Source organism: Mesoplodon mirus (assembly GCF_964341445.2).
Source record: "Mesoplodon mirus genome assembly, chromosome: 2".
NCBI classification, from domain to species: Eukaryota; Metazoa; Chordata; class Mammalia; order Artiodactyla; family Ziphiidae; genus Mesoplodon; species Mesoplodon mirus.
Window position 1 is genome coordinate 196365028 of NC_138977.1, and position 27379 is coordinate 196392406.

A 27379-nucleotide genomic window follows, 5' to 3' on the forward strand; every position below is an offset into this window, starting at 1 on the left:
AGGGCGCTAATCCCATCATGAGGGCCCTGTTCCTCATGACCTCCTCTAAACCTAATTATCCAAAGTCCCCATCTCCAAATACCATCACAGTGGGGGTTAGGGCTTCAACATTTGAATTTTGGAGGCACATAATTCAGTCCATAACATTCTGCCCTGATCCCCAAAATTCATGTCCTTGCATCCAAAATACACTCATTTCATCCCAAGAGCCCCCAAAGTCTTAACTTGTTCCAGCATTAACTCTAAGTTCTTACGTCCAGAATCTTATCTAAATATCATTTAAATCATATATGGGTGAAACTCCAGATATGATTCATTCTAAGGCAAAATTCCTCTCCAGTTGCAAACTTGTGAAACCAGACAAGTCATGTGCTTCTTAGTTATAACTATGGGACAGGCATAGGATAGAAGTTCCATTCCAATAGGGAGAAAGAGAAAAGAAGGAAAGGGGTGACAGGTCCCAAGCAAGTCCAAAACTTAGTATGGTGAATTTCATTAGATCATAAGGCTCAAGACTAATCCTCTTTGGTTTAATATTCTGCTTTCTAGCCTTGTTGAGGTGGGGGTTGTGCCTCTGCAGCTCTGCCTGGAGGGGGCCCATCCACAAGGCTCTGGGTGGCTGCCTTCTGACCTGTTGAATCTGAGGCAGTGGCCCCCCTTTTTGAACCAAGGAGGCAGCTCTGATGATCTCTGAGTTACCTTAGGGGTTATTATTCAGTTGTCTTGAAGAATAGCACATAGTTGTTGCTATTAGCTGTGTGGTCCTGTCCTGTAACATCTAAGAAGCCCAATAGCCTCCCTTCATTTTCAAATTGGCAGTTTCTGCTCATGTAGTCCCATAATTTCTTATTTATGTATGTATGTATTTATTTTTGGCTGTGTTGGGTCTTCGCTGCTGTGCATGGACTTCTCATTGCGGTGGCTTCTCTTGTTGTGGAGCACGGGCTCTAGGCGCGCAGGCTCCAGTAATTGTGGCACGCGGGCTCAGTAGTTGTGCCTCGCGGGCTCTAGAGCGCAGGCTCAGTAGTTGTGGCACATGGGTTTAGTTGCTTCGCAGCATGTGGGGTCTTTCCAGACCAGAGATCGAACCCCTGTCTCCTGCATTGGCAGGCAGATTCTTTTTTTTTTTTTTTTTTCCCAAATGAGGCATAAGAGCCCCCTCTGGGAGGGCAGCTTTTATTTATTTATTTATTTATTTATTTATGGCCATGTTGGGTCTTCGTTTCTGTGCGAGGGCTTTCTCTAGTTGTGGCAAGTGGGGGCCACTCTTCATCGCAGTGCACGGGCCTCTCACTATCGTGGCCTCTCCCGTTGCGGAGCACAGGCTCCAGACGCGCAGGCTCAGTAGTTGCGGCTCACGGGCTTAGTTGCTCCGCGGCATGTGGGATCCTCCCAGACCAGGGCTCGAACCCGTGTCTCCTGCATTAGCAGGCAGACTCTCAACCACTGCACCACCAGGGAAGCCCCTGGCAGGCAGATTCTTAACCACTGCACCACCAGGGAAGTCCCCCATAATCTCTTTACCAACTGATAGTTTAGCTTTACCCTTGGGGTTCTCTTGCTAACCTGCTTTCTCAGTTTTTGCAATATGGACATGTTGAGAATTTTCCACATCTTTAAGTTCTGATTCCTTTTTGCTTAACAATTTTTTATTCATTTCTCTCTTTTCTCGTTTTACTATAAGCAGTCAGTATGAACCAAGCTGCTCCTTCAATACTTTGCTTAGAAATCTCCTCAGCTAAATATCCAATTTCATTGCTCACAAGTCTGTCTTCCATGAAACACTAAAACATGAACATAATTTAGACACTCTGTATGATACTGTAATGGTAGATACATGTCTTGATACATTTGTCCAAACCCATAGAGTATACAGCACCAAGAGTGAACCTTAATTTAAACGATGACCTTTGAATAATAATGATATTTCAATGTAGGTTCATTTATGGTAACAAATGTACCTCACTGGGGGGCATTTGACAGTGGCAGTGTGGGGTCACGAGGTATATGGGAAATCACTGTACCTTTCTCTCAATTTTGCTATGCACCTAAAACTGCTCTAAAAAATAAATTACATTTAAATTGAAAAAAGTGAACTCACCCATGTAATTATGAAATCAAGAAATAAAACATTAGATAAGTAGTATTGTAGAAGCCTTCCTCATCCCTCTTCCCAGTCATTATCTCTGCCTTTCAGTACTGACTCTTAATAGTACTGATTAGTTTTGTCTGTTTGGGGCACTATTTATATGGAATCATATATAGTGCATCTTTTTGTGTATCTCACTTCTTTCACTCAATATGATATTTTGGAATGTTTCATTTGTGTTGCTGCATGTAGCTGTAGTTTATTTTCAATTCAGTGTAGTATTCCATTATAAAATTTACTACAATTTATTTTCAGCTACTCAGAGACTTGTTTTTGCTTTCTTCTTGATTATTGACTGCAAATGTGACCTCTGAATAACTGAGGTGTTATTGTATGAATAAAATAAAATTCTTATTTAATTTTTAGTGGTAAAGATATAAATTCATAAACTGATATAATCATACTTTTAAAACTAGTAAGGCGTTAGGAAGTTTAAAAATTTCTCATTTAAGTTATAACTGTTACATTATTTTACATATAAAGTTGATTTATTTCTGCTTTGCTATAACACTTGCAATATTATTTCTTGACTGATTAATTACATTTCAATTTCTGATTACTCATGTGCTTTGTACATAGTCTTGTGTTATTGGTGGAGTGTTCCTTTGTACAACTTCGTGTTTTATTTATGTAACTTGGTTGTCATTTTTAAAAGGTATGTGACATTTATTTCTTTTGTCACTCATTACCACCAGCTTCTCCTTATCTTCCCCCCATTAGAGAGGGCTGCATAAAGCAGTTTCATGCTTGCAGCTGATTTAATACATTTGAATGACATAAAGTCCTAAAAGATAGATCAGAAAAAGGAAAAAAGCCAAAGCTTAAATATTTATTGAATAAATAATTAGTTTAATTATACAGAAAAGTGAAAAATGGGGATGCTACTTCACCAAAACTATAAAAGCTAACAGGAAAAAAAAAAGCATTTTTCAGCTCTGTAAGCCAAAGAGGAAGATCACAAAATTTATGGACCCCATTGATACATGAATGTGCTCAGCTTTCTGTTTTTCTGTAATTTATCATCAGTAGTCAGTTGCTTATAGCAAGTGCCTCTTATAAAGGTGTGGAAAGCAGAAACAGAATAGGGAAGGAAATGGTTGAGGCTACTTTAAAAAACTGTTTATATCAGATGATGTGCAAACCTGATCACAAACAACCTAGATTACCTAAGAAGTGGCAGATGCTACTCCAAAGCCCCTAGACATTCTTAAAAACTTTTGAGATACAGAAGTCCCTGAAAACTGGAAAGGTAAATAGCACTTGTCTTTTTAAAAGAAAAAGGAGGTAATTTGGTAATTTGAGAATTAGAAAATGATTCAATTTATAATGATTTATAACAGTCCCAGATAATCCAGAAGCTGGATTTTGAATTAGTCTAGACTCTGATTCTAGTTCAAAACATATATTGCCCTTTTTGGCCTATTGTTAGAAGTGGAGTAGCTTAGCAAGTGGCTCTGTGTTAGGCTTAGATTTTTCTAGGACCTACTGTGGTAAGGAGCAAGAAATGAAATACTTTGTCCTAGGACTTCCCTGGTGGCACAGTGGTTAAGAATCTGCCTGCCAATGCAGGGGACATGGGTTCGATCCCTGCTCTGGGGAGATCCCACATGCCGCGGAGCAACTAAGCCTGTGCACCACAACTAAGCCTGTGCTCTAGAGCCTGCGAGCCACAACTACTGAGGCCATATGCCACAACTACAGAGTCCACATGCCGCAACTACTGAAGCCTGCATGCCTAGAGCCCGTGCTCCGCATCAAGAGAAGCCACCGCAATGAGAAGCCCACTCATCATGACAGAGTAGCCCCTGCTCGTCACAGCTAGAGAAAGCCCATGCACAGCAATGAAGACCCAACGCAGCCCCCCTCAAAAAAGAAATCCTTTGTCCTATCTAAAGTGAGGCTTTGATTGTGTCCAAAGGACATTTTAAAAAATATAATTTATTTATTTATTTAGTTTCGGCTTCAGGAGTTTTGCATTGGCAGGCGGATTCTTAACTACTGCGCCACCAGGGAAGTCCCCCAGAGGACATTTTTCTGGGACAAATCAATAATTGCTTGGAACTTTTCATCTAAACTGATAGTTTTGGACTGGGAGGATATATTAAATCATATTTATAGAGCAAAAATATATTTCTGTTGTACTGTGCTAGTTGCTGAGGAAGGGTTGTGGAATGGTTCTTAACCACTAGGATTTTTTAATCTAAAAGGACAGATAACTACAAAGAAACAACCACAGTGTATAACAAATAGAAAAATGTGGTCCTGTAGACATGTTTGATTTGGTTTTATAGCATTTGGAATCTCACCTTTAGATAGATATATGCTCCATAGTTATCCTGCCTGCCACAGTCACCTTGCCAGTCATACTCATTTATGTTTCCCTGCCTGGACCCTGAAGGCATTTGGGTATTGCATCAATTTGGAGCATGGATAAGGTTGCAATCAGCGGAGATGAGGAAAGGGAAGAACTGGTATAAACCCGTTCTTAGAAGCTAGACAGCTCAAGATCAGAAAGTTCAGAGATCCTGAACCTAAAATGCAATGACCCAGCAGAAGGGATATAAAATCATATTTATTTATTTTGTGTTAATAAGTATGCATATTTTGTTTAAAAATCATGTTTGGTTTACATGTGTTTTGAATGTTTCTTCTGGGGGAAAATATAATTCTTTCTCGACAGTTGGTATCAGGTTCCTTAAATTCTGTCTTCAGCTTCTTTTTCTCTCATCTGAGCCGTAGCTTTCTGTGTGCTACTTTAGCTTTTATTATCTTTTTTTAAAATATTTATTTATTTGGCTGCATCGGGTCTTAATTGTGGTACTTGGGATCTTCAGTCTTCGTTACAGCATGCGGGATCTTTATAGCGGCATGCAGGATCTAATTCCCTGACCAGGGATCAAGCTCGGGCCCCCTGCATAGGGAGCACAGAGTCTTAGCCACTGGACACAGGGAAGTCCCAGCTTTTATTATCTAACTCTAGTTATCTTAAGAAGAGTTTTGGATTTGCCCCATGGAAATTGTTTAGGTGTAATTAACTGTAACTCCTACAGTAATCTGTATCTCTAATGGAACAATTAGTATACTATTTGTGACCTGTTGACTTTAGAACTAAGAGATTATGCATCCCTGATTTATACTACATGTTGACTGTGTTCTTTTATGAAGAAATATCTTTTAGGGACTTCCCTGGCAGTCCAGTGGTTAAGACTCCACACTTCCACTGCAGGGGGCACGGGTTTGATCCCTGGCTGTGGAACTAAGATCCCTCATGCCCCGTGGCATGGCAAAAAAAAAAAAAAAATCAAAGAGTTTTCTGGAACTTTATGAAAACTCCAGTTCTTGTAATTAATATAAACTTTCTTTCACTTTTTACATTTGACCTCTTAGTTCATGTGGAGCAGATCTTGAGCTTTGTTTAATCCAGAGTGTTATTGGGCAAGAGGTAATATATGATTTGCATGTATATAAGGCAACCAAGCATATCCTAAAACCTACAACTTTTATTTTTGAATCACAGTAATATTGTATAATGAAAAAACCTAGTGATAAGTAGCCATTTCATTAAATTAAGTTGAAGCATAAGGAAGCAAATCACTTTTCTTTTTAAATTGATTTTAGGTGCCAAATATAAGATTAAAACAACTTCCCTTAATTGTCACACTGATATCTAAAATATGTAAAGGTAAAAAAATCGTAATTTTTAAAATTGGCTCCTCTTTCTGCCTGTCTGATTTTTTTATGGTGGTACCACCATTTTTCTTGCTTCCTTTCCTGGAAAATCTGGAGCTATCTTAGATGTATTTCTTTTTAACTGCTCCTGTCATATCCCTTCCCACATCATAACTGATTACTAGGTTTCTATGATCAGTCTTATCTACTTTTTTCCCTCTGTCTATAGTATCACTAGTGACGTTGACTAACGAGTTGGATGCTATATGCTACTAACATTTAGAAATTTCCAGATCAAGAGCATAGGTTATCAAAGCATCATTTCTTGAATTAAGAGCAGGAAGAAATTAGCTAGGGAGGACACCTTCATTTTGACAATTCCAACTTCATCTCTTGCTTAGATTTTTAAGGCTCAGAAAAATGTCATAGAAGTGTTCCCCTTGCTCCAAATGAGTAATATTAAATGTAACCTTTCTTTTTCTAGAATGTTCAATAAAATGTTTTAAGCCACTTGTATTAATCAAGGAAACTAAAAGAAAATTGACAAGAACTGATAGAAAACCCAACTCGAACTGTCTTAAACAGTAGAGGGAAATTATTAGCCAGTATGACTGGAAAGTCCAAGAATAGGGCAGATTCCATGTAAGGCAGAGCCAGCTACTCAGGAAATGTCACCAAGGACCCAAAGTCCTTCTATCTTTGAACTCCACTTTATGCAGTTTTGGCCTCATCTTCAGACTGTACATGGTGGGGCAGCAGCTATAGGCTTTCTCCTCTGGTAGTAAAATGGCTGCGAGGTCACAGTTCCAAACCTTATATCCTCATGCTCTATCATCTAAAAGAATGTGTCCCTCTACTAGCTGCTAAGGAACTCCCTGTGGGTAAGAGGATGACCATGGTTAGTTGACTTAAACTCATCAGGATCCATCCTTGGCACTAGATCAGTCCTATCCAGACCAAATAGAGCTGTGAATGGGGGCAGAGTGATTTTTCCAAAATGCATCTGAGGACTTTTCCAAGAAGGGGGAATGGATGATAGACAGTAAATTATAGATATTTACTAAAATACTCAGTGATATTACTACTTATCTTTTATTCAGAACACACATGCTTATGGTCTGTGAAGTCTAGCATGGAGTTTGTGCATATGTCTGTTTAAAAAAATTCTTAGGGTGATTCTGTTGCACACCTGTGGTTGAGAACCACTGATAGTATGGTATCACTTAATTCTTGCACATTGAAATAAAAAATAGTTCTCAAGTTATGCGGCATACATTTCTGTCTCCAGAGGGCACTGTTTCTTTAACAAGCAAAGGAGGAATTTAATTGCTTTGTTTATAAGCTGAATCTTTTAAAATTTAATTTAGGAGTTAGTTGATATGTTCTTGACTTTCTGGTCAGGTCATAAGGATTGAGAGTATTTCCGTTTCACCTGTAGTATAACTACCCAGGAAATCCAAACTAATTTTCTTAACAGTCTCTAAATAACAATTAATGATCTCTTTTAGAAATATCTTACCAAATAATTCAGTGTATCCTTGTGTATAAATACAGGAAAAGTTACAATGAAATCTTTTTCTGTGTTTCTTTCCTTACTCCTATTTCTTTAAAAATAAAATGTAGTGAGTCAGGTCATGCACCTGTTTTGTAATGATTATATTTGTCTGGATTATAAAATAAGCAGAATCCTTAGTCCTTAGCAAAGTCCTTTCAGGTGTTAACTTTAAAACATGTTTCTGGACTTCCCTGGTGGTGCAGTGGTTAAGAGTCCGCCTGCCAATACAGAGGACACAGGTTTGATCCCTGGTCTGGGAAGATCCCACATGCAGCTAACTCCATGTGCCACAACTACTGAGCCTGCACACCACAACTACTGAAGCCCATGCTCTTCAGGGCCTGCATGCCACAACTACTGAAGCCTGCGAGGCTAGAGCCCGTACTATGCAACAAGAGAAGCCACTGCAGTGAGAAGCCTGTGCACCGCAACTAGAGTAGCCCCTGCTCGCCACAACTAGAGAAAGCCTACACAGAGCAACAAAGACCCAATGCAGCCAAAAAAAAAAGAAAAGAAAAGAAACCCTTTTCTGCCTAGAACTGCTGTTCGAAATTTTTCTTTCACACAGCACAGCCACTGACTGCCTTAGATTTCTTTGTTATTATAGCCTGTTGAAAGTATTAATAAGCTTCTAAAAATAAAAAATACCCCTCTCCCAAACTTCATTTAAATTTATCTTAATCTGGATAGTTTATGGGAAAAGTGGAACCTGTTCTTGATGTCACCTCAGAAAAGTAGATCAATCAGCAAATTTCTAAATAGTAACAACAAAACGTAATAAATAAATTTTGAGTTTTTTCCGTTTATTTTTGCTTAGTTCTTTTTTTAGAAAATTAGTGGGTTTTGAATCACTTTATCCAGAAAGCATATAATGACTTTATTTGACTATAATGTGAATGGTTTCATCATCATCACTTTTATAATTTTTCTTCCTTCAGATAAATACAGCATTTGTTTTCTTTCATGACTTCAAATTTTCTAGATTTTTGGACCCTCTCTCCATCTCAAATTTTGGTTAATATTTTAATTGTTCCATATTGCTTTTTTTAAAATCTAGGAAAATGCGAAATAACATCTTCTTTATTTTAATGAAATTCTGTAGAGTAAAAAGGGAAATTAAGTATACCATTGATTTTAAAGGTAGATTTAAATTAGGCTTTTAAAAGAATGGCCATTTAACAAAAAAGTCTAAAATTACACCAAGTTATTTAGCTCTTTGAGTTTGGAGGAAAGGGGTCCCTTGATACTGGTTTTTAAAATTTTGTTAGGTATCTTGTTCCCTTTTTGCCTATGTTAGAGGCATCCCAGAAAAGCAAGAGAAATCATATGTAGCAGTCTGAGTGCAGCAGATAGGGAATGTAGTGGAAGATGGGAGCAGTGAGACTCCAAATTTTCTTTGCCTGGTGATAGAAGGGAAGTGGGTTGAGCATTATGGGATGCTTATACAGTTCTGAGCTTTAAGCCTCCCTTATCCAGCTGTCTTCTAGAATTGCAGAGATTCAGTAAAGGTAGTGAGACATGAAACAGAGGGGGCTGATGATGAACACTGGGGCAAAATGCAAAGTGGTAATAATAAACACTTTTATATTGCTTTGAGAAACTGACATATAAGTGGTATCATTAGTGTGTGTAATGGTTTAGTTCTGTAGGCCAAAAGCATTTGCCATCTTGGGTACCTGCCCCTAATGCTGTTCAGGAGGCTAAAGAGAGATATATATTATTGCCATGACTAATTGCTGCACATTAAATATGACCCCCTTTCCATCTCACCACTGTTTCATGTTTTAAAAAATTATTCTGTGAATGTTTAATACCCAATTTTTTTCTCCCTTACATGCAAATAACTATAGTTAACTTAAGCTAATTGGACAATATGAAAGGCTTGAGATTATACTAATTGTCTCAATACGGTTCACTTAAGAAACATTTATTGAGCATTACTAAGTACCCAACAGTAGTAGGTGCAAGGAAACTAACTTTTTTTGAGCACCTACTAGGTACCAAGTACTGTTTGGTATTTTACATTAATGGTAGAAACTTGTGTAATGTTCAGAACAGCTTTCTGAGTGATGATGATGCTCTTTTCATAGATGAAAAACTAGGATTTACAAAAGTTAAGTAATTTGCTCAAGATATAAAGATAAGTGAAATAGTGGCCGTCAAACCTCTTCTTATTTTCTCAAACCCCTGGCCCGTATTTTTTATAAATAATTTTTCCATTATTCATTATTAGCAAGATGGTGATTTCTTTTCATGACTATAAATTTCTTGACACTTCTGTCCTTAAGAAGTGGGGATCTATGTCCCCTCCCCTGGAATCTGGGCAGGCTTGTGACTGCTTTAACCAATAGATGACAGGGAAAACAATGTTGTTTCCACCTTAATCCATGGAACACACATGCTTGGAGGCCTGAGCTGCCATGTAAGAAGTCCAGGTACCCTGTAGCCACCATGCTGTGGGGAAGCCAAGCCATATGGAGAGTCTGCCTATCCAGACATGTGAGCGAGGAAACCTCCAGGTGATTCTAATCCCCTGCTGAGTCTCATTCTCAGCCTTCAAGTCATCCCAGTTGAGGTCCTGGATAGAGTGGAACAAAGTCATCCTTACTGTTCCTTGTCTGCATTCCTAACCCATGGAATCTGTGAGCAGAATAAAATGCCTATTATGTTAAGTCACTAAGATTTGGGGGGTAGTTTGTTACTCAACAATAGTAACTGGAACAGCAAGTGACATAAGCCTTTCCAGCCCACATGATCTCTCCTTTTTCACTACACTTTTACTACACATGTAGTCATTACTAATTTGTTAATATTTATTCATTCTGTGATTATTTTATTTGTGGTACTTTTCTATCCCAACTAGGTTATAAACTTCTTTGAGGCAGGAGTGATTAAAAAAATTTTTTTAACAAGTACTCATCAACTGTCTGCTCTGTTGCAAGCACTGTTCTAGGTGCTGAGGATTAATCAGTGAACAGAAACAGATGCAAACTTTCTGCCTTAATGGAGCTTACATTTTAGTGGGTGTTTTGTACCTACATTACCTAAGAGTACCAAATTTATAGTGGCTGATACAGTGTTATTGATAAACTCTAATGTTAAACTCCTCAATCTTAAGATTTTTCTGAGTAGAGTTGCATTGCATTAGAAATTTTAACAGAGCTTAAGTTGCTGTAGTTAATTTTATTTTGAGTCAGAACTTATTTAGCTACTGTCATATTTAATAATTATTAAAATTTCAGTTAATAACATTACCTTATCTTAAATTCCTGTTTATTTAAAACAATGTTTGTTTTCCTTTATAGTTGAGGAGAGACAGTGTTGAAAGTTTTTGTTATCTGTGTCAAATTTGTGTTAGACCTCTGAGTAGGGAGAACAGAAAAATCTTTCTTGGAATTCCTGTTTCAATCCTATTGTGTAGGCAAGCATGCAAATGGAAAGATGTCTACCAGTAGTTAGTTTTCTTCAACCCAACGTGAGTAGTAAGTGGTTAGACATTGTGAAAATTAGAGAGGGAGCCAAAAAAGCATTGAAATGCGAAAATGGTACGTTTTGATTGTCCATGTTTACCTTCTCTTACGCTGTTCTTTTTTTGAAAATTTCTTAAGGCACACAAACCAAAATACCAAAGTAAGAGCTCCTGATTATATTTTTAAAAGTTACAACTCAAATGACATCCCTTCTACAAAGCTTTTTATCAAATAAGTAGTAATTATTTCCTCCTTTGTTTACTCAGCATGCTTTGTTTTAAACCTCTAATATAGCACTAATCATGTTTTGTAATATTGTATCTCTTCCTGGATTGTGAGATCCTTGAGGGTGGGAGATATCTGTGTCTTCGTACTGCTGTTATTCATGGACATGATATAAATGATATATTAGGTTAAGTTGTATTCAAATATATTATGGGACTGATAATGGTGAGTGATACTTAGGTCTCTTCTTAGTCAAGATATGAATCTAAATAAATATTTGTTGTTGTTGTTGTTTTTCTTTTTGGCCGTGATGTGTGGCTTGCGGGATCTTAGTTCCCCGACCAGGGGTTGGACCTGCGCCCTCGGCAGTGAAAGGTCAGAGTCCCAACCACTCGACTGCCAGGGAATTCCCAATAAGTATTAGTTTTGCCAGAAATATCACATTGCCACCACCACTGCCCCCAACCACCATCAAATTAAATCTAGCTCTCAGTTCTACTAGCCAGAGTGGCAAGTTGTCCACCCTCCTTAAGGTGATAAAAGGAATTCCAGGGCCTTTTACAGTCTAAAAAAAACTGAGAGAAAGGCAAAGATTGTTCTAGTTTTAACTTTCAAAATGCTTTTTGTCCAAGTCTGTGTGATCCTTTATTTTTTTTATTTTTTTATTTTTTTTAATTTTTTTTTTTTGCGGTACGCGGGCCTCTCACTGTTGTGGCCTCTCCCATTGCGGAGCACAGGCTCCGGACGCGCAGGCTCAGCGGCCATGGCTCACGGGCCCAGCCGCTCCATGGCATGTGGGATCTTCCCGGACCGGGGCACGAACCCGTGTTCCCTGCATTGGCAGGCAGACTCTCAACCACTGCGCCACCAGGGAAGCCCCTGTGTGATCCTTTAAAAGAGAAGCATAGGCGTGAAGATCTTTTGCCTTGGTTCCAAAAGACACAATGCATAATCTTCAGTCCCCCAACATCCCTCATGCTGTTCTGTCAGAGTGCCGCTGTCTGAGTGAGAACCCACAACTCTCATTTCTTCTTCTAGCTTCTTTTTTTTTTTTTTTGCGGTACGCGGGCCTCCCACTGTTGTGGCCTCTCCCGTTGCAGAGCACAGGCTCCGGACGCACAGGCTCCGGATGCACAGGCTCAGCGGCCATGGCTCACGGGCCCAGCCGCTCCACGGCATGTGGGATCTTCCTGCACCAGGGCATGAACCCGAGTCCCCTGCATCGGCAGGCGGACTCTCAACCACTGCGCCACCAGGGAAGCCCTCTTCTAGCTTCTTAAGTTGGAAGTTTAGGTTATTGATGTGAGATCTTTCTTCATTTATAATATAAGCATGTATAGCTATAAATTTCTCTCTAAGCACCTCTTTCATTGTATCCTGTATGTTTTGATAGTGTGCTTTTATTTTTGTTTATCGCAAAGTTTTTTGGGTTTTTTTTGTTTGTTTTCTTGGCCTCACCATGCGGCATGTGGAACTTCCCCGACCACATCGAATCTGCGCCCACTGCAGTGGAAGTGCTGAGTCTTAACCCCTGGACCACCAGGGAAGTCCCTCAAAGTAGTTTTTGATTTTGATCATGATTTCTTCTTTGACCCATTAGTTATTTATTGGAGTCTCTTGTTTAACTTCCATATATTTGTGAATTTTCCATCGCCTTCTGTTATTAATTTCTAATTCCATTCCGTTGTGGTCAGAGAGCATACTTTGTATGATTTCAGTACTTTAAAGGTTTGTTTTATGACCTAACGTATGCTCTGTTCTGGATAGTGTCCTATGTTCACTTGAGAATAATGCATGGTCTGCTAATGTTGAGTTGAATGTTCAGTAGATGTCTGTTAGGTCTAGTGGTTCATATTGTTGATCTAATCTTCTTTGTCTTCTGCCTACTCAGATTTGCTGTTGAACCCCTGTAATGATTTTTTCATTTCATTTATTGTATTTTTCAACTGCAGAATTTTTATTAGGTTCTTCTTTTTTAAAAGTAATTTCTGTCTCTTAATTTATAGTCAATTTTGTGAGGTATTGTTCTCACATTTTCCTTTAGTTCTTTGGTTATTTTAAATAGCTGATTTAAAACCTTTGTCTTATAGACCAGTGTCTCATAGTTTCTTGTTTCTTTGTGTAACTTGTAAATTTTGTTGAAAACTGGACATTTAAAATAATAATGTAACATGGATGGACCTAGAGATTGTCATAGTAAGTGAAGTAAGTCAGACAGAGAAAGACAAATATCATATGATTTCGCTTATATGTGGAATCTAAAAAAAGGGTACAAATGAACTTATTTGCAAAACAGTAGAGTCACAGATGTAGAAAGCAAACATATGATTACCAGGGGATAAGGGGGGCAGGGATAAATTGGGAGATTGGGATTGAGATATACACATTACTAATAGTAAAAATAGATAACTAATAAGAACCTACTGTATAGCACAGGAAACTCTACTTAATACTCTGTAATGGCCTATATGGAAAAAGAATCTTAAAAAAGAGTGAATATAAAAAAAAAAAAAAAGGAGTGAATATATGTATAAGTGATTCACTTTGCTGTACACCTGAAACTAACACAACGTTGTAAATCAACTATACTCCAATAATATTTTTTAAATAAATAAATTAATTAAATAATGTAATGTGGCAATTCTGGAAGTCAGATTCTCTTCTCTCCTCAAGGTTTGTTGTTTCTTGTTGGTGGTTGGTTGGTTGTTTCATGACTTCTCTGAATTAATTCTGTGAAGTCTGTATTTTTTGTTGTGTGTGGCCACTTAAGTCTCTGCTTGGTTAGCTTAGTGGCCAGCTAATGATTGGACATAGATTTCCTTAAAAACCTGGAACCAGTCAGTCTCCCAGTCTTTGCTAAGGGACTCTGTGTGTGTATTGGGGCATGCCTTCAGCAATCAGGCATTTGACAACTCTGCATTAGTCTTCGCTTCCTGCTTGCACAGAGCTTTGGGGTCAGCTGTAACTGAGAGCTTAGAGCTTTCTCAGGTCTTTCCTGAGCAGGTGAACAGCCCTACGCATGTACATAGTCTTCTAGGTTCCCAGGAATATGTCAGAGCTTTTCAAAGCCATCTGTGGACATCTCATTCCCCAGTTTTTCCTTTTAAGCTTTTTGGTTAGCTTATTGTATACCCTAGCTATTATCTACCACCTGAGGTATCTGTGATGTTAAACAATTGCCTATAATTGTTTTTAACAAATGCTCCCAAGAAAAAGGCTTTCTGCTCTGGACAATCACCAGTTTAGGTCATATAAAGACATCTCTGCAAGTGATGTCTTCCAGGGAACCACCAGATAGGTCAAATAATGATAATTTTCTGGGAATGTGGCTTTGAAGGAGCTCCAGTCCATTCTGCCCCACTTTGTTCACTGACAGGCTGCTGGTTTGCACCACAGTTGTGGGATGTTGATTTTCAAGGATACTGTGGAGCTGGACCCGGGCAAGGAGAGTGGAAATGGGGCACATCAAAACATCACAAAGCTTGTTTCCTTACCAAGATTCAGAAATTTTTCATGAATAATGCTGCTTGAATTGCTACAAGTTTTGAATTAATTTCCAGACTTCTAGAAAAATTGATTTTTGACAACTATTGCTAGTTTTCTTGATGCTTTTATGGATCAGAAAATGTTTGTATATCCTTACTCTGCTATTTTTGCATCACTCCCTTTGTTTCTTTTCTCCTCCTTGAGAAGTTACCATTTTGTGGGCAGCGGTGGGGGTTGGGGGCTATTTGACTCAAAACACCAGTAAGTTTCATTTCTTCTGTGATAGTCCAACTTAATTTCCCTCAGTGAGTCAACGGATGGGAGTGGTCTTCTGCATTCTTGACAACTTCAGTTTTCCATTTCTTAGAGCTGTGAGAACAATTCAGAATTGATAACTAATAAGTTCTACTACCAGATAAAGACAAAAAAGGTAATAGTAAAAATGGAAAAAAAGTGATATCTACTCAAATACTTCCAGCCAAAAATCCAACAGTTTTCTTGGACTTTGAATAAATATTTAAGATGTTAGACCAAAGAAAAATAAAAAACAAAATTTAGAATTTTAAGAAAACTTGTTTTATTAACTGCTTCTATAACTGTTTCTTACTTTTTATGTTGTCTTCTGTCAGGATGCCCGACATGCAGCAGAAGGAGAAATATATACCAAACTTAATCAGAAAATTGATGAATTTGTTCAGCTTGCTGATTATGACTGGACAATGTCTGAGCCAGATGGAAGAGCTAGTGGTTACTTAATGGATCTTATTAATTTTTTGAGAAGCATCTTTCAAGTGTTTACTCATTTGCCTGTAAGTATAAAAAATTTCAAAAAATTGTTATAATTTTGCTTTCTAAAGTATACTTTAGAATTCAATTTTAGTTGGAGGCTTACTTGTTTAAACCAACTTCCTAGCTTGAATATTTCTTCTCTGTTTTTATAAATCAATTTGTGATGAATCTTAGCCATTTTTTATTGAGTAAAAATTGGTATATAACCTTTATATACATTTCAGATGTATAACATTGTAAGTCAATATTTGTATACACTACAGTGACCACCACCATAAGTCTAGTTACCATCCCCTTCACCCACTTCCCCACTTCACCCTCCCCCCAACCCCTACCCCTCTGGTAACCCCCAGTCCATTCTCTGTATTTTTGAGTTCGTTGTTTGTCTTTGTTTTTATTTTGTTTGATTCCACATACAAATGCAATCATACAGTATTTGTCTTTCTCCATCTGACTTATTTCACTTAGCATAATACTCTCAAGTTCCATCCATGTTGTCACAAATGGCAAGATTTCTTTCTTTTTTATAGCTGTATAGCATTGTGTTGTATACATGTGCTACATTTTCTTTATCTATTCATCCATTGATGGACACTTAGGTTGTTCTCATATCTTGGCTATTGTTAATTATGCTTCAGTGATCATAGGGGTGCATATACTTTCAAATCTGTATCTTCCTGTTTCTCCAAATAAATATGCAGAACTAGAACAGCTGGATCATATGGAAGTTCTACTCTTAATTTTTTGAGGACTCTCCATACTGTTTTCCATAGTGGCTGCACCAGTTTACATTCTCACCAACAGCATATGAGGGTTCCCTTTTCTCCACATTTTCTCCAATACTTATTATTTCTGGTTGTTTTGATCATAGCCATTCTAACAAATGTGAGGTGATATCTCATTGAAGTTTTGATTTGCATTTTCCTGATGATTAGTGATGTTGAACATCTTTTCATGTGCCTGTTGGCCATCTGTATGTCTTTAGAAAAATATCTATTCAGATCTTCTGTCCAGTTTTTCAGCTGTTTATTTTTTTGTTGTTGAGTTGTGTGAGTTCATTATATATCTTGGATATTAACCCCTTATTGGGTATATGATTTGCAAATATCTTGTCCCATTGCCTTTTCATTTTGTTGATGGTTTCCTTCACTGTGCAGAAGCTTTTTAGTTTCATGTGGCACATTTGTTTATTTTTGCTTTTGTTTCTCTTACCTTTGGAGTCAGATCTAAAAAAACATGGCTAAGACCAATGTCAAGGAGGTTACCTCCTATGTTTTCTTACAGAAATTTTATAGTTTCAAGTCTTTAATCCATTTTGAGTTAATTTTTGTGTATGGTATAAGATATTGGTCTAGTTTCATTTTTTTGCATGTGGCTGCCCAGTTTTCCCAACACCATTTATTGAAAAGATTCTCCTTTCCCCACTGTATGTTCTTGGCCTCTTTGTTGTAAATTAGTTGTCCATGTATGTGTGGGTTTATTCCTGGACTCTCTATTATGTTCCACTGAACAGTGTGTCTGTTTTGTACCAATACCATGTTTTGATTACTGTGGCTTTGCAGTATAGTTTGAAATTAGGGATCATGATACCTCTTTAGTCAGTTGTTTGAAATTTTAATTTGTTTTACTTTTTAACCCAAATAACTACAACTCTCTTTCCACCAAACCCAAAACAGAACCCTGAAGTTGACAGCATAGGCTTAAATAGAAATAAACTCTAATAGGAGTAGTTTTTATGAAAGTCAGTATAATCAACGCCTTTTCCTATCAGAAAAGGCCAAGAAATTATTGGATATTTTTAGGCTAGAGATTAAAAGTAAAATAGGAGCATTGTTCTATACTAATATAAAGTCATAGTACATCTATATCTTGAATAATCTGTTGATGAAACATTAAAAAAAAACCGATGTAACAGGGACATTTGAGCGTGAATAGGCTGAAACACTGGATTCTTCAGAAGAGGGATGCAAAGGGAATTCCCTGGCGGTCTAGTGGCTAGGACTCCACGTTTTCACTGCTGAGGGCCCAGGTTCAGTCCCTGGTTGGGGAGCTAAGATCCCACAAGCTGCATGGTGCAACCAAAGGGAAAAAAAAAAAAAGGAAGGCAAAGATCAAAGAGATGATGGTAGGGTGCACATTCTCTCATTAGGTATATTTAAAAAAATAACAGAACTACTGTTAAAATGTGAATGGAATAGTTCTATACAAATAGGGAAAAATTTTGACCTTTTTAATCTCATGCTAAGATGTAGCTAGACACAAAAAAGTTTAATATGGAGCCTACCCAACTGCTTCCAACCATCTCCCTTGTTTAAAATGAAAAAAAGAAATGTTATTCTCCTCACCCTTCAGTCTTTCCCGATCAAAGGGCCACTTAGAATAGTTGAAGGAAGGTGTTGCTAAAAAATAAATTAAAGAATTTCTTAAAGAGATTTTAACAGTGCATTTGTGCCAAAGAACTTTTAGAAGCTTACCCAGGGATGATACTATATTCCTCACTGTTGTCCTTGAGTTGAAAAAGGGAACGTGTGTGTGTGTGTGTGTGTGTGTATGTGTGTATAATTTTTATATCAATTAATTTCAAAAAAGTATGCATTAAATAATTGTTCAGTTAATTGGAATTCACCTTGTGAATGTAAATCTCCGTGCTTCTAGCCAAAACCAGTCCTCAAGAATAAACACATGCACATGTGTGCACACATACACAAGATACACACACATCATGTTTCTATTGTTGCAGTATCTGCTTCGCAGGTTGACATGAGATGATGGGTAGGGATTTTGTGCATAACTAGGGTAAGATTAAGAGAGGTTATATGTTAGAAATGTTTGGGGTTAATGCCTCACCTCAGGAGACTGACATCTAGAGGGAAATCCTGCTTTTTCATAGGACTTACTCTGGTGACATTGAGAATGACAGACTCCTGTCACTCATCTGATCTATTATGATATTTTGTATAGTTTTAGGTGAACCTTTGTGTGCCATTTTGGATTTTTATGTCATCTAACATGGGTTTTTCTGCAAAGAAAACACACTTTTATACAATGTAGACCAACAATAAATGTAGTATATGACCAAATAAGGAGAAAATTATAGTTTACAGCTAGGAAAAGAAAAAAATGGTACTAACAACAGTATATTCTTATTGAAGGGATGAACTAAAAGTATAATTCCCAAGCAAAAATATTAAATTATTGCCTATGGTAAATTTTAGCAAGATTGATAATTATATTATGGCTTAGTGTATTAATTCTCTGAAATCCGGAAATTGTATAAAATATCCAGTTAGTTTGTGTTCTTTCAAGCAAAGAACAGAGGCAATGTTATTAAATGTATTATTTTTCTAAGCAACATATGGCATTATATAAGCTACCATTTTTATTTAAATGTTTTAAGCTGAAAATAAATCCTTGTCTTCAGGTTACCTTTGTACCCAGATAGAAAGAGGGGCCAGTTTTGGACTCTTTCAAACGAAAAGAATCTTCAGAAGATATTTATTTATCACAGTCAGTCCCAAGTCGGTCAGCTTGTCCATGCATAGACATGAGGAATTACATGGGGGAGCTAGTTTTGGCTCCATGATCGTTGGTTTTGGCAGTGTTAATAAACAACGCCATGAGTTTGAGGCAGTGGGAGCTATGAAACCAAGGGTCACTCTTTCAAATAGTGCAGCTAGTGCCGGTACCGCAAATAATTGGACAGAGAAGTGTAGGTTCTGTGGTATAAAGATGACTCTCTCGCCCCCGACCCTAAAAAGTACCTAAGACTTTTAGTTTACAAGCTCCATTCTTAACTTCATTGCATATTTATTTTTTGTCAGTCCCTACCATTGTTGCAAAAGAATATTTTCTCCATTAAAGGTAGCCATGAAATGCAGTTGCTGACCACATTGCCTAGTAAAATTTCCATTGGTTCTAGAAAAGTTATAATAGAATTGTGTTCTCTGCTCACAGGGTATGAGAATAATAGAAGTTAATGGATAATAATGGTTTTGATGGAGCCCAGAGAAAGAACTTTATTGTTTTCTCTTTTCTACTACACTGTGGTTGTGGTAGAAAGCTGCAGGATTTGGAAGATCACCAGTAATGTCTACTTTAAATACCTCCTATCTCTGGGGTTGGATGCGTGAGAGTATTGGTATATTACTTCCCTCACCTGTTTCTCTTAAGAGTCAGCCAGTGCAAGCCTGTGCAGAGGGCGGAAAAGTAAAGAGCTTCCTTGCTTCCATGTTGAATTATCTCCTCATCTGCATTTCCCTGTGCTCTAGCAGAGAAGCCAGGCTCTCTACTGGCCATAGGAATTAACAGCAAGCTAAAAGGCAGTATTTATAATAATGATGTTAAGCTGCCCTGCTAAATATATTGTCTGCCTCAAGGGAACTTGCCGTTTTATGACTCAGAGCTAGACCCATTTATCTGTTATTGTTCTTAGGGACCAGGTGATGAAGGGAGGAGAGAACAGGGTGGTCTTTAGCGTTAGAAGGACTTATGTTTGAGCCTTAGATTTTTAATTTCTTGGCTCTGGAATCCTGGCAAGCTGCGTAACCTCTCTGAGCCCCTTTCCTTCTGCAAAATGGGCAGAATCCATTTTTCCCATAGGACTATCAGAGTATGAATTTAAATCGCGTGTGAAATAGTTGACTGGCAGGGTGCTTGACATAAAGTAGGTACTGCTAATAAATGTTAGTTTTATCTTTCCTTCTCCTTTCTTCCTCTGTTTTTTTTTTTTTTTTTTGCGGTACGCGGGCCTCTCACTATTGTGGCCTCTCCCATTGCGGAGCACAGTCTCTGGACACACAGGCTCAGAGGCCATGGCTCATGGGCCCAACCGCTCAGCGACATGTGGGATCTTCCTGGACCGGGGCACGAACCCGTGTCCCCTGCATCGGCAGGCGGACTCTTAACCACTGTGCCACCAGGGAAGCCCTCCTCTGTTGTTTTAAGGCCCTTTATAGTATTACTTTTATTTTAATATCTTTTTGCTTTTTTTCCTTGTATTTATGACTACATTTTTAGCTTGATATTATTTGGCTTTGAGTTCTATACTTTTGCATTATATAGACATTTTAAAAACTTCATTAATTGTGAAAGATACTGTAAAGCATGTTTATTTGAATAATTATTATAGCTTGACTGAAGTGCTTACAGTGGCTAATGGTCAGATGCTAGCTAATGCCAGTGAAGTATGATTAGTATATGGAATAAATATTATTTTATCCCCAAATCAGTACTCTTGGAATCAGCAATTTTTACTACTTTAAATGTGTAAGTGACCCTTCTTGTTTCTAATAATTTTTTTTCCCTGACAACTAGAACGTATTGCTAAGTATAGAAGAAAATAAAAATTACCTGCTGTTATCTTGTAAAAGGAAAACCACAGTTAACATTTTGGCATGTATTCTACAAGTCATCTTTTTCTATGCATTTATGATACTTATTTTTGAGCCTAACTTGTAAGCTTTGTGTTTTTTTAAATAAGATTTTATATTAGCTAGAAAATTTAAAACCAGAAGAATTTTTTAAAGCATTCAACATTCATTCACCCCTTACAAGTCTATAAATAGAAGAAATTGTTGAGCAACTTGAAGTTATCTAGTAATTCTTCATGACTGCCAAATGGAACTCAGTAACCTTTCACTGTGAATACAGTACCACCTAAAGACCCAGCACTGATCTGCTGCTGAAAAGAACACTCAGCATTTCTTTCTTTCATAAATGCTAGTTATGTATTTGTTTCAGTAAAGATGTTTTATTGATTTACAACCACTAAGGGATATATGTAAATGATGAATCTGGTGCCACGGAATTTTTAATTTGCATTTTTATTTCCATAAGTAGTTTAAAAAATTATGCTTTCTATGAGAAACAAATATATATATCCAGTAAATGAAGATGCATGATTTAGCCAGAAATGGATAGTGTCTAACTTTTAAAACCATTCTCTCCTTAAGAATTTTTTTCTGAAAATGCAGCACTATACTGAAAGTTCTGAGATTTGGGGTCTAGGCCTGATTCTTCCAATTAACCAGCATTATGGAAGTAGACAAATCATTCAGTCTCTGGATTAATTTGCTAATGTCTGTTTTATTTCATAGAACTGAAAATAAAGGTTGTTTGGTTTTAATATACTTTTATTTCAGTTAATTTGTGTACATGATAATAAATCAAGTAGCCCAGAAGAGTCTGGGATGGAAAATAACCTCCTCCTCCTGTCCCCCGCAAACCCCAGGCTACCATTTCACCATATGTTTTCATTTCTTCTGGTGGTTATCTTAAAAAGAGAATGTCTGTTAATCCCTACTGTGAAAGATAAGGCACATATAGCAACCTCTTGCTTACCCCTTTTTCTTCCATTCATTGTTACATTTTGTTTTATTTCTTCTGTTTATCATTTCTTTATATAAAATGGTTATACTCCTATTTTTTGTTCCTTTTCTTTAGTCAGTATCTTAATTCTCTTCTATGTAAGGTAAAGGTGTTAGCCTCCCTACCCTTCACTCTGTCAGTTCTTCATCTGCTGTTTTCTGACAGCTACAGAGACCTCTGTCTCTACTTTGTACCAGTTGCTCTCTAGAATTTCTGTGTAGCTGTTAACCTAGGACTTTCCTTCTCTGCTGTCTGGGGTTGGGAACTGTTTCCTGGATTCTGTGTGGTTTTTTTTGCTTCACTGGTTGGTTTTGCTAAACTGCCTCAGTAATTTCCTCCTATTTAAGTCCTTGCATATCATGAAATACCTTCTTTTGTCCTCATGTTTGATTGATAGTTTAGCTGGTTATAATAATTCTAGGTTGAATAGTTTTTCTCTGACAATTTTTATTGCATTCCTCCATTGTCTTCTGGCATCCAGGTTTCAGGATTTATTTTTTATTCCTTAATATTCTAAAATGTCACAGGATGTGTGGAGATGTAAGCTTTTATTTCATTCACTTAGCTCTTTACTCAATGATCCCTTTCTGTCAAAGCAGAAATTCAGCTTAGGAAAATTCTCTTTTATTATTTTTTAGATAGTTTTCTTCCCCCTACTTCTCTGTTCTCTCTTTCTTGGACTCTCATTAACTAGATTGGTCTTCTATATCTATTATCCTTTCCTTCATTTCCTATCTCTTTATCTTTTTTTGTTCCCTGTTTTGGGAGAATTTCTAAATTTTATTTTCAGTACTTCTAGAGAATATTTTATTAGTTGTATTTTTTAATTTTTAAGGAATCACTTCTGTTTTAAAAGTGTTCCTCTTTTCTAGAATACTGTTCTCTCTATTTTTTTTAATGGATATATCTTTCAAATCTCCCTGAGGTATTAGAGTGTTTTTTAAAGAAGGTATTTTCTGTTTCTTGAATTATCTCTGTTACTCTCTAATAGGCTTTTTGTTTCTTTGTTTTTCTCATTCTCTTTTAACAAAGAGGACCTGGAACGCTGATATAGGTTTACTCTGCTACTGTATAAATACCCTATTTTTTTATAGATTATTTTTCCCCTTAGTAGGAATCTGACTGGAATTTTTTTTTAATTTGAGAGGCATTTTGCCTAGGATTCTTCACCTTAGAGTGAGCAGGTATGGAGCTATCCATGAGATTGTGGTTTCCTCTCTTCAGGGCTGACTTCATGGATGTGTAACCTGTGCTGTTGCCTGGGGTCTCTAGTTTAGAAGGGTCCTGCATGTGGGTTGGTCCTCTGCTGGCATCTTGAAATTCTTAATAATTTTTCAACAAGGGACCCCACATTTCCATTTTGCACTGAGCTCCACAAATTGTGTAGCCTTCTCTGCCTCTCTTTCCATTGTCATGACACTGTGCCAGAATGAGGAGGGCTTTCCCCCCCCTCCCTCCTTCCTGCTCTCTCTCTTTCCACCTATACCAGGAGCCTCAGCTCTCCCCTTAGAAGTTCTCTCATTATGGAAAATGCTTGTGCTCTGTAGTTAGGGGATCACTGGCACAGTTGTTTCAGAAATCTTCAGTTACTTTCCCTGTTTTCCATTCCATTTCTTATTTCTGTCCTCTCTCATATGCACAGCTGGACCTCTCTCTAATGCACAGCTGACTTCCAGCTCCACTGTAGTTCCCTGGTAGCATATAATGGGCAGTTGCTTTCTCTTCTCTATTTAATCAGCTTTCTGTCTTTTAGAAAATATCCCTTGATGAATTTCTCCCTACACCTTCATTTTCTCTGTTGTTAAATATTTTATTCCTTTTGTAATTCTGTGCTTTTTGTATCACTTATATCTCAGGATCAATGGGAAGCAAACACATAAACTTAGTCTACCATCTTGATTTTGAACAACTTGTTTCCTTCTCTTTGAAGTAAAGTGATTGTATGAGTTCATCTCTAAGGTTCCCATATCTAAAATTTGTTATTAAGTGTTATACAGCTGTAAAATCCCAACCTAAACTTAGATTTATTCATTCTGGCACCTTATTTTCTCATTTAGCTCTTCCCTTTTATGTTCTTTGGTTCATACTTTTTTCCTGAGTTAAGTATATAAATGTACACGTCCTTTGACTTCACTGAAAACTGCCAAGGAGAACTTTAATAGTCAATAGTACAGTCACAGGCTTTAATCACCCTTTTATGTGAGACAAGAAAGAATTGTATTAAAAATACAAAAAAGGGGCTTCCCTGGCGGCTCAGTGGTTGAGAGTCCACCTGCCGATGCAGGGGACACGGGTTTGTGCCACAGTCCGGGAAGATCCCACATGCCGCGGAGCGGCTAGGCCCGTGAGCCATGGCCGCTAAGCCTGCACATCCAGAGCCTGTGCTCCGCAATGGGAGAGGCCACAACAGTGAGAGGCCCACGTACTGCAAAAAAAAAAAAAAAAAAAAAAAAAAAAAATACAAAAAAGGTTGTATTTTTAAAATTGTGACATAGGTAATGTTGAATACATTTTAGTGCTTTGCTTATCAAATGAAAACATAACCATATATTTATTGTATATATATATGCTTACGAATTGTTTTTTCTTATTGGTATATTAATTTTTAAAAAATGATAACGTATAATATTGATCTGATGATTTATTGACTATAACATACAAAAATTATATAATGTGAGCAATGATGAAAACATCACAAGTCTTATGACTTACATGGTGTTCTTGTGTTAAATGTTGTTCATTGACTTTTATTGACTGAGTTACTAAATCTTAGCTAAATTTCATCTTGACTCTATGACTTTTATATCTCACATACAATTTTATACCTTTACATACAATTTGAAAGATTTTGGGAAAAATAGTTGAATAAAATAACTGTGGTGATGGGATAATTTTACTATTCCAAAGAAAATTTATTGGAAGTTAAATCTAGAAAGGACTTAGAGATTATCTAGAGTCTAGTCCAGTCTTCTAGAAGAATGAATTGTCTGGCTAACACAGCTGCCAGCTCACTGCTTACTGGGGTTAATTGCAATAATCTGCCTGGCTAGGTAAGTGTCTTCTTCCTCCATTTCTGCTTGTGGTTGCTCCTTTACTCATTGTATGTTTGGCGAAGAGGGCAACTTCCCATATGGAGGGTCACCTTTGGTGTAGGCTATACCAGATGTTCAACTGCCACTAATAAATAGATTTTGAGTTTCATTGACCTAATATATAATAAGGTTAAATCCATGTTTCTGGGTAAATATCTTTTTCTAAAAAAAAAAAGTAATGCTTAAATATTACATAGTTTATTACTGGAATTTGAAAAGTAAATTAGATCATTTAAAAAACAGTATTTTAAGGCTCCTTAAACTTAATTTTATTAATCATTATTATTTTAAGGAATTAATATTTAACTAATTTAGTTCTTAATATCTTAAAAGAATAAGCCAGTACCATGTATTTAGTACAAAACTTCAGCAGGGGCTAATATGTATTTAAATTGAGACCAATGATTTGTTTTTTGCTTTGACTTGTCACTTCTTAGGGGAGAAAATATATTTAAATGCTTAATTGTAAGATGATTTAGTGTGCCATGTTTCCTTGAGTAATTTATTTTAAGCTGCATTAGAGTATGTGGAAGCATAGTGGCTTATCCTTTCTATGCATCTTCAGAGTCATTTATTCAGTATAATTTTCTATGTGTAAAGAAATAGACATTTTATTTCTTTTTGTATTAAAATCACTTGGGAGAGACACTTGTTAAAAATTCAGATTCCAGCGCTTGCCTCTAGACCTAACTGAACTAAAATTTCTGGAGCTTAGAAATCTACCTTTTTTTGCTTAAAATTGGAGAATAACTGTTCTCCAGGAAAGAACCCTTTCAATGGGCTGGTGTTTTCTAAATTTGCTGGTTCAGCAGACATTTAGTAACTGCTAAAGTTCTCAGTATTTTAATGCTAAATAGACAACTTGATTAGGTAGACAAAAGTTTGGAGGAGGATTTATCTGATTAGTGTGGGTGTAAAAACTCACCTGTAAATCTTCAAAATAAAATGATAGTCACATTTATGTGATTAATTAATGCCTTTAAATTATAGCAACACACAGCTTGCTTGTCTTACAGTGTATTTTGCTTTGCTACTTTAAACACCACTTCTGTTGTTATTGGAATACATTTTCCTTTTTTATTTGATTGCCTGTCTGACTTCCTTCTCAGACTAACAGCAATGATCATGCAGCCATGTCGGTAAGTAGATACAAGCTAAAGCTAGCATGCGAATTAGAAAATAATGAACTTTCTGCAGGCTTATTTTTCTCTGCATAGGTGTTTATGGTAAATTCTAATTGTTTTGGCAGTGTTCTTGTTATATTTGTAGTTTTATGGAAACCAAAGTTTGAAGATAATACTAGTAGTTTTGGTGAAGCAGTCAAGATTCTCTGGGACTTGATTGTGAAAGTTAATATCATGACGTGTCTGTGGTGAGGGCAGTGCTTTGGGAAAGCTGTCTGTGGTCACCTCATGCATGACAGGCCACACTTTGGAGATATTTTCCTTATCTGCAAATGAGTTCAATAAGAGTGTATAGCCTGTAGATTTTTGTGAGGGTTAAATGAGGTAGTATAACATGAAATGTTTAGAAAAGTGCCTGGCATAAAATAAACACTCAAAAAATATTAGTTGTTACTATTACTTGTTTGTAAGACTATTTATGCTTTTCCTGAATGCTTTTTCTCTACAACACTTAGCCAAACTCTACTTCTAGAAATCCAACTCAGTGCATAACACAGTGTGGTTCATGACCCAATGCAAATGTTTCTTTTTCACCCTGAGCCTAGTTGTGTTCTCCTGAATTGCCTTAGCTTCTACCCTTTTTTAATGACTTCATCACATTTTGCTTTTTATTGTATTTGTTCATCCTTTCCACCTCCAATTATAAGCTCTTGACGGCCAAAATAAGAACTCAAATGTTGTTTAAATATAGATATCAAAAATTATTCTTATTTTTTGAAAAATCTCATCTAGCATTTGAAATTTAAATGTTCCTAACCTATATTTTGTCCGTTGTGTTCTTACTTCTATTATCAAAGTTCAAATTTTGATTATTGTAATTGTCTTCTAGTTAGTCTCTGCCAATAGCCTCTCTTTATTGCAGTTCATCCTACATATCAAAGCCAGATAATCCTTTCCAAAGCACAGTTTAATCTTATTTTCTGTATTCAAAACTTCAGGGTCTCTCACTTATCTACTGAATTAAGTAAAAATTCCACAGGCTAACAAATAAATGATCTCGGCCTCTTTCTGATACATTTCTGTCCATGATTCAACAAGGGCATTTAAAGTGGAAAATTCACTGTGTCCTGGATCTAGCTTCAATTTTCTATCTTGTCTTCATTTATAACTGTAAAAATCTTGGATCTCTTCCAAAAGACATCTTTAATGTTACCTCTTTCATGAAGCTTTTGCTAATTCTGTTTAACCATATGTTGCTACTTTGTGCCACTTTCAAGGTTCTATTTATATTTTGTCTTGTACTGTGGTTGTAGACTTGCCTTCTTTCTGCTATTGGAATTTAATCTGTTTATGTTAGGAGCTATATCTACTCATCATTGTATCTTCTGTAGCATCTAAGCAGTGTGTTACATAGAGTAAGTGCTTGATAAGTATTTTTAAAGTTAATATGATAG

At 36.8% G+C, this 27379-nt stretch overlaps 1 protein-coding gene across 4 annotated transcripts in view; it reads left to right on the top strand.

The window, feature by feature from the left end:
• Positions 1-27379, top strand: part of EXOC6 (exocyst complex component 6) — a gene marked incomplete at its 5' end in the record, with an annotated part of 206041 nt that overhangs the window by 114223 nt on the left and 64439 nt on the right. For 2 of the 4 annotated variants that reach the window (XM_082630072.1, XM_082630074.1), the window contains 2 exons: positions 15184-15363; positions 25911-25940. In XM_082630072.1, the coding sequence (XP_082486198.1) occupies positions 15184-15363; positions 25911-25940 (210 nt within the window). The remainder of the gene's footprint in view (positions 1-15183; positions 15364-25910; positions 25941-27379) is intronic. The other 2 variants (XM_082630075.1, XM_082630073.1) reach the window with 1 other exon arrangement.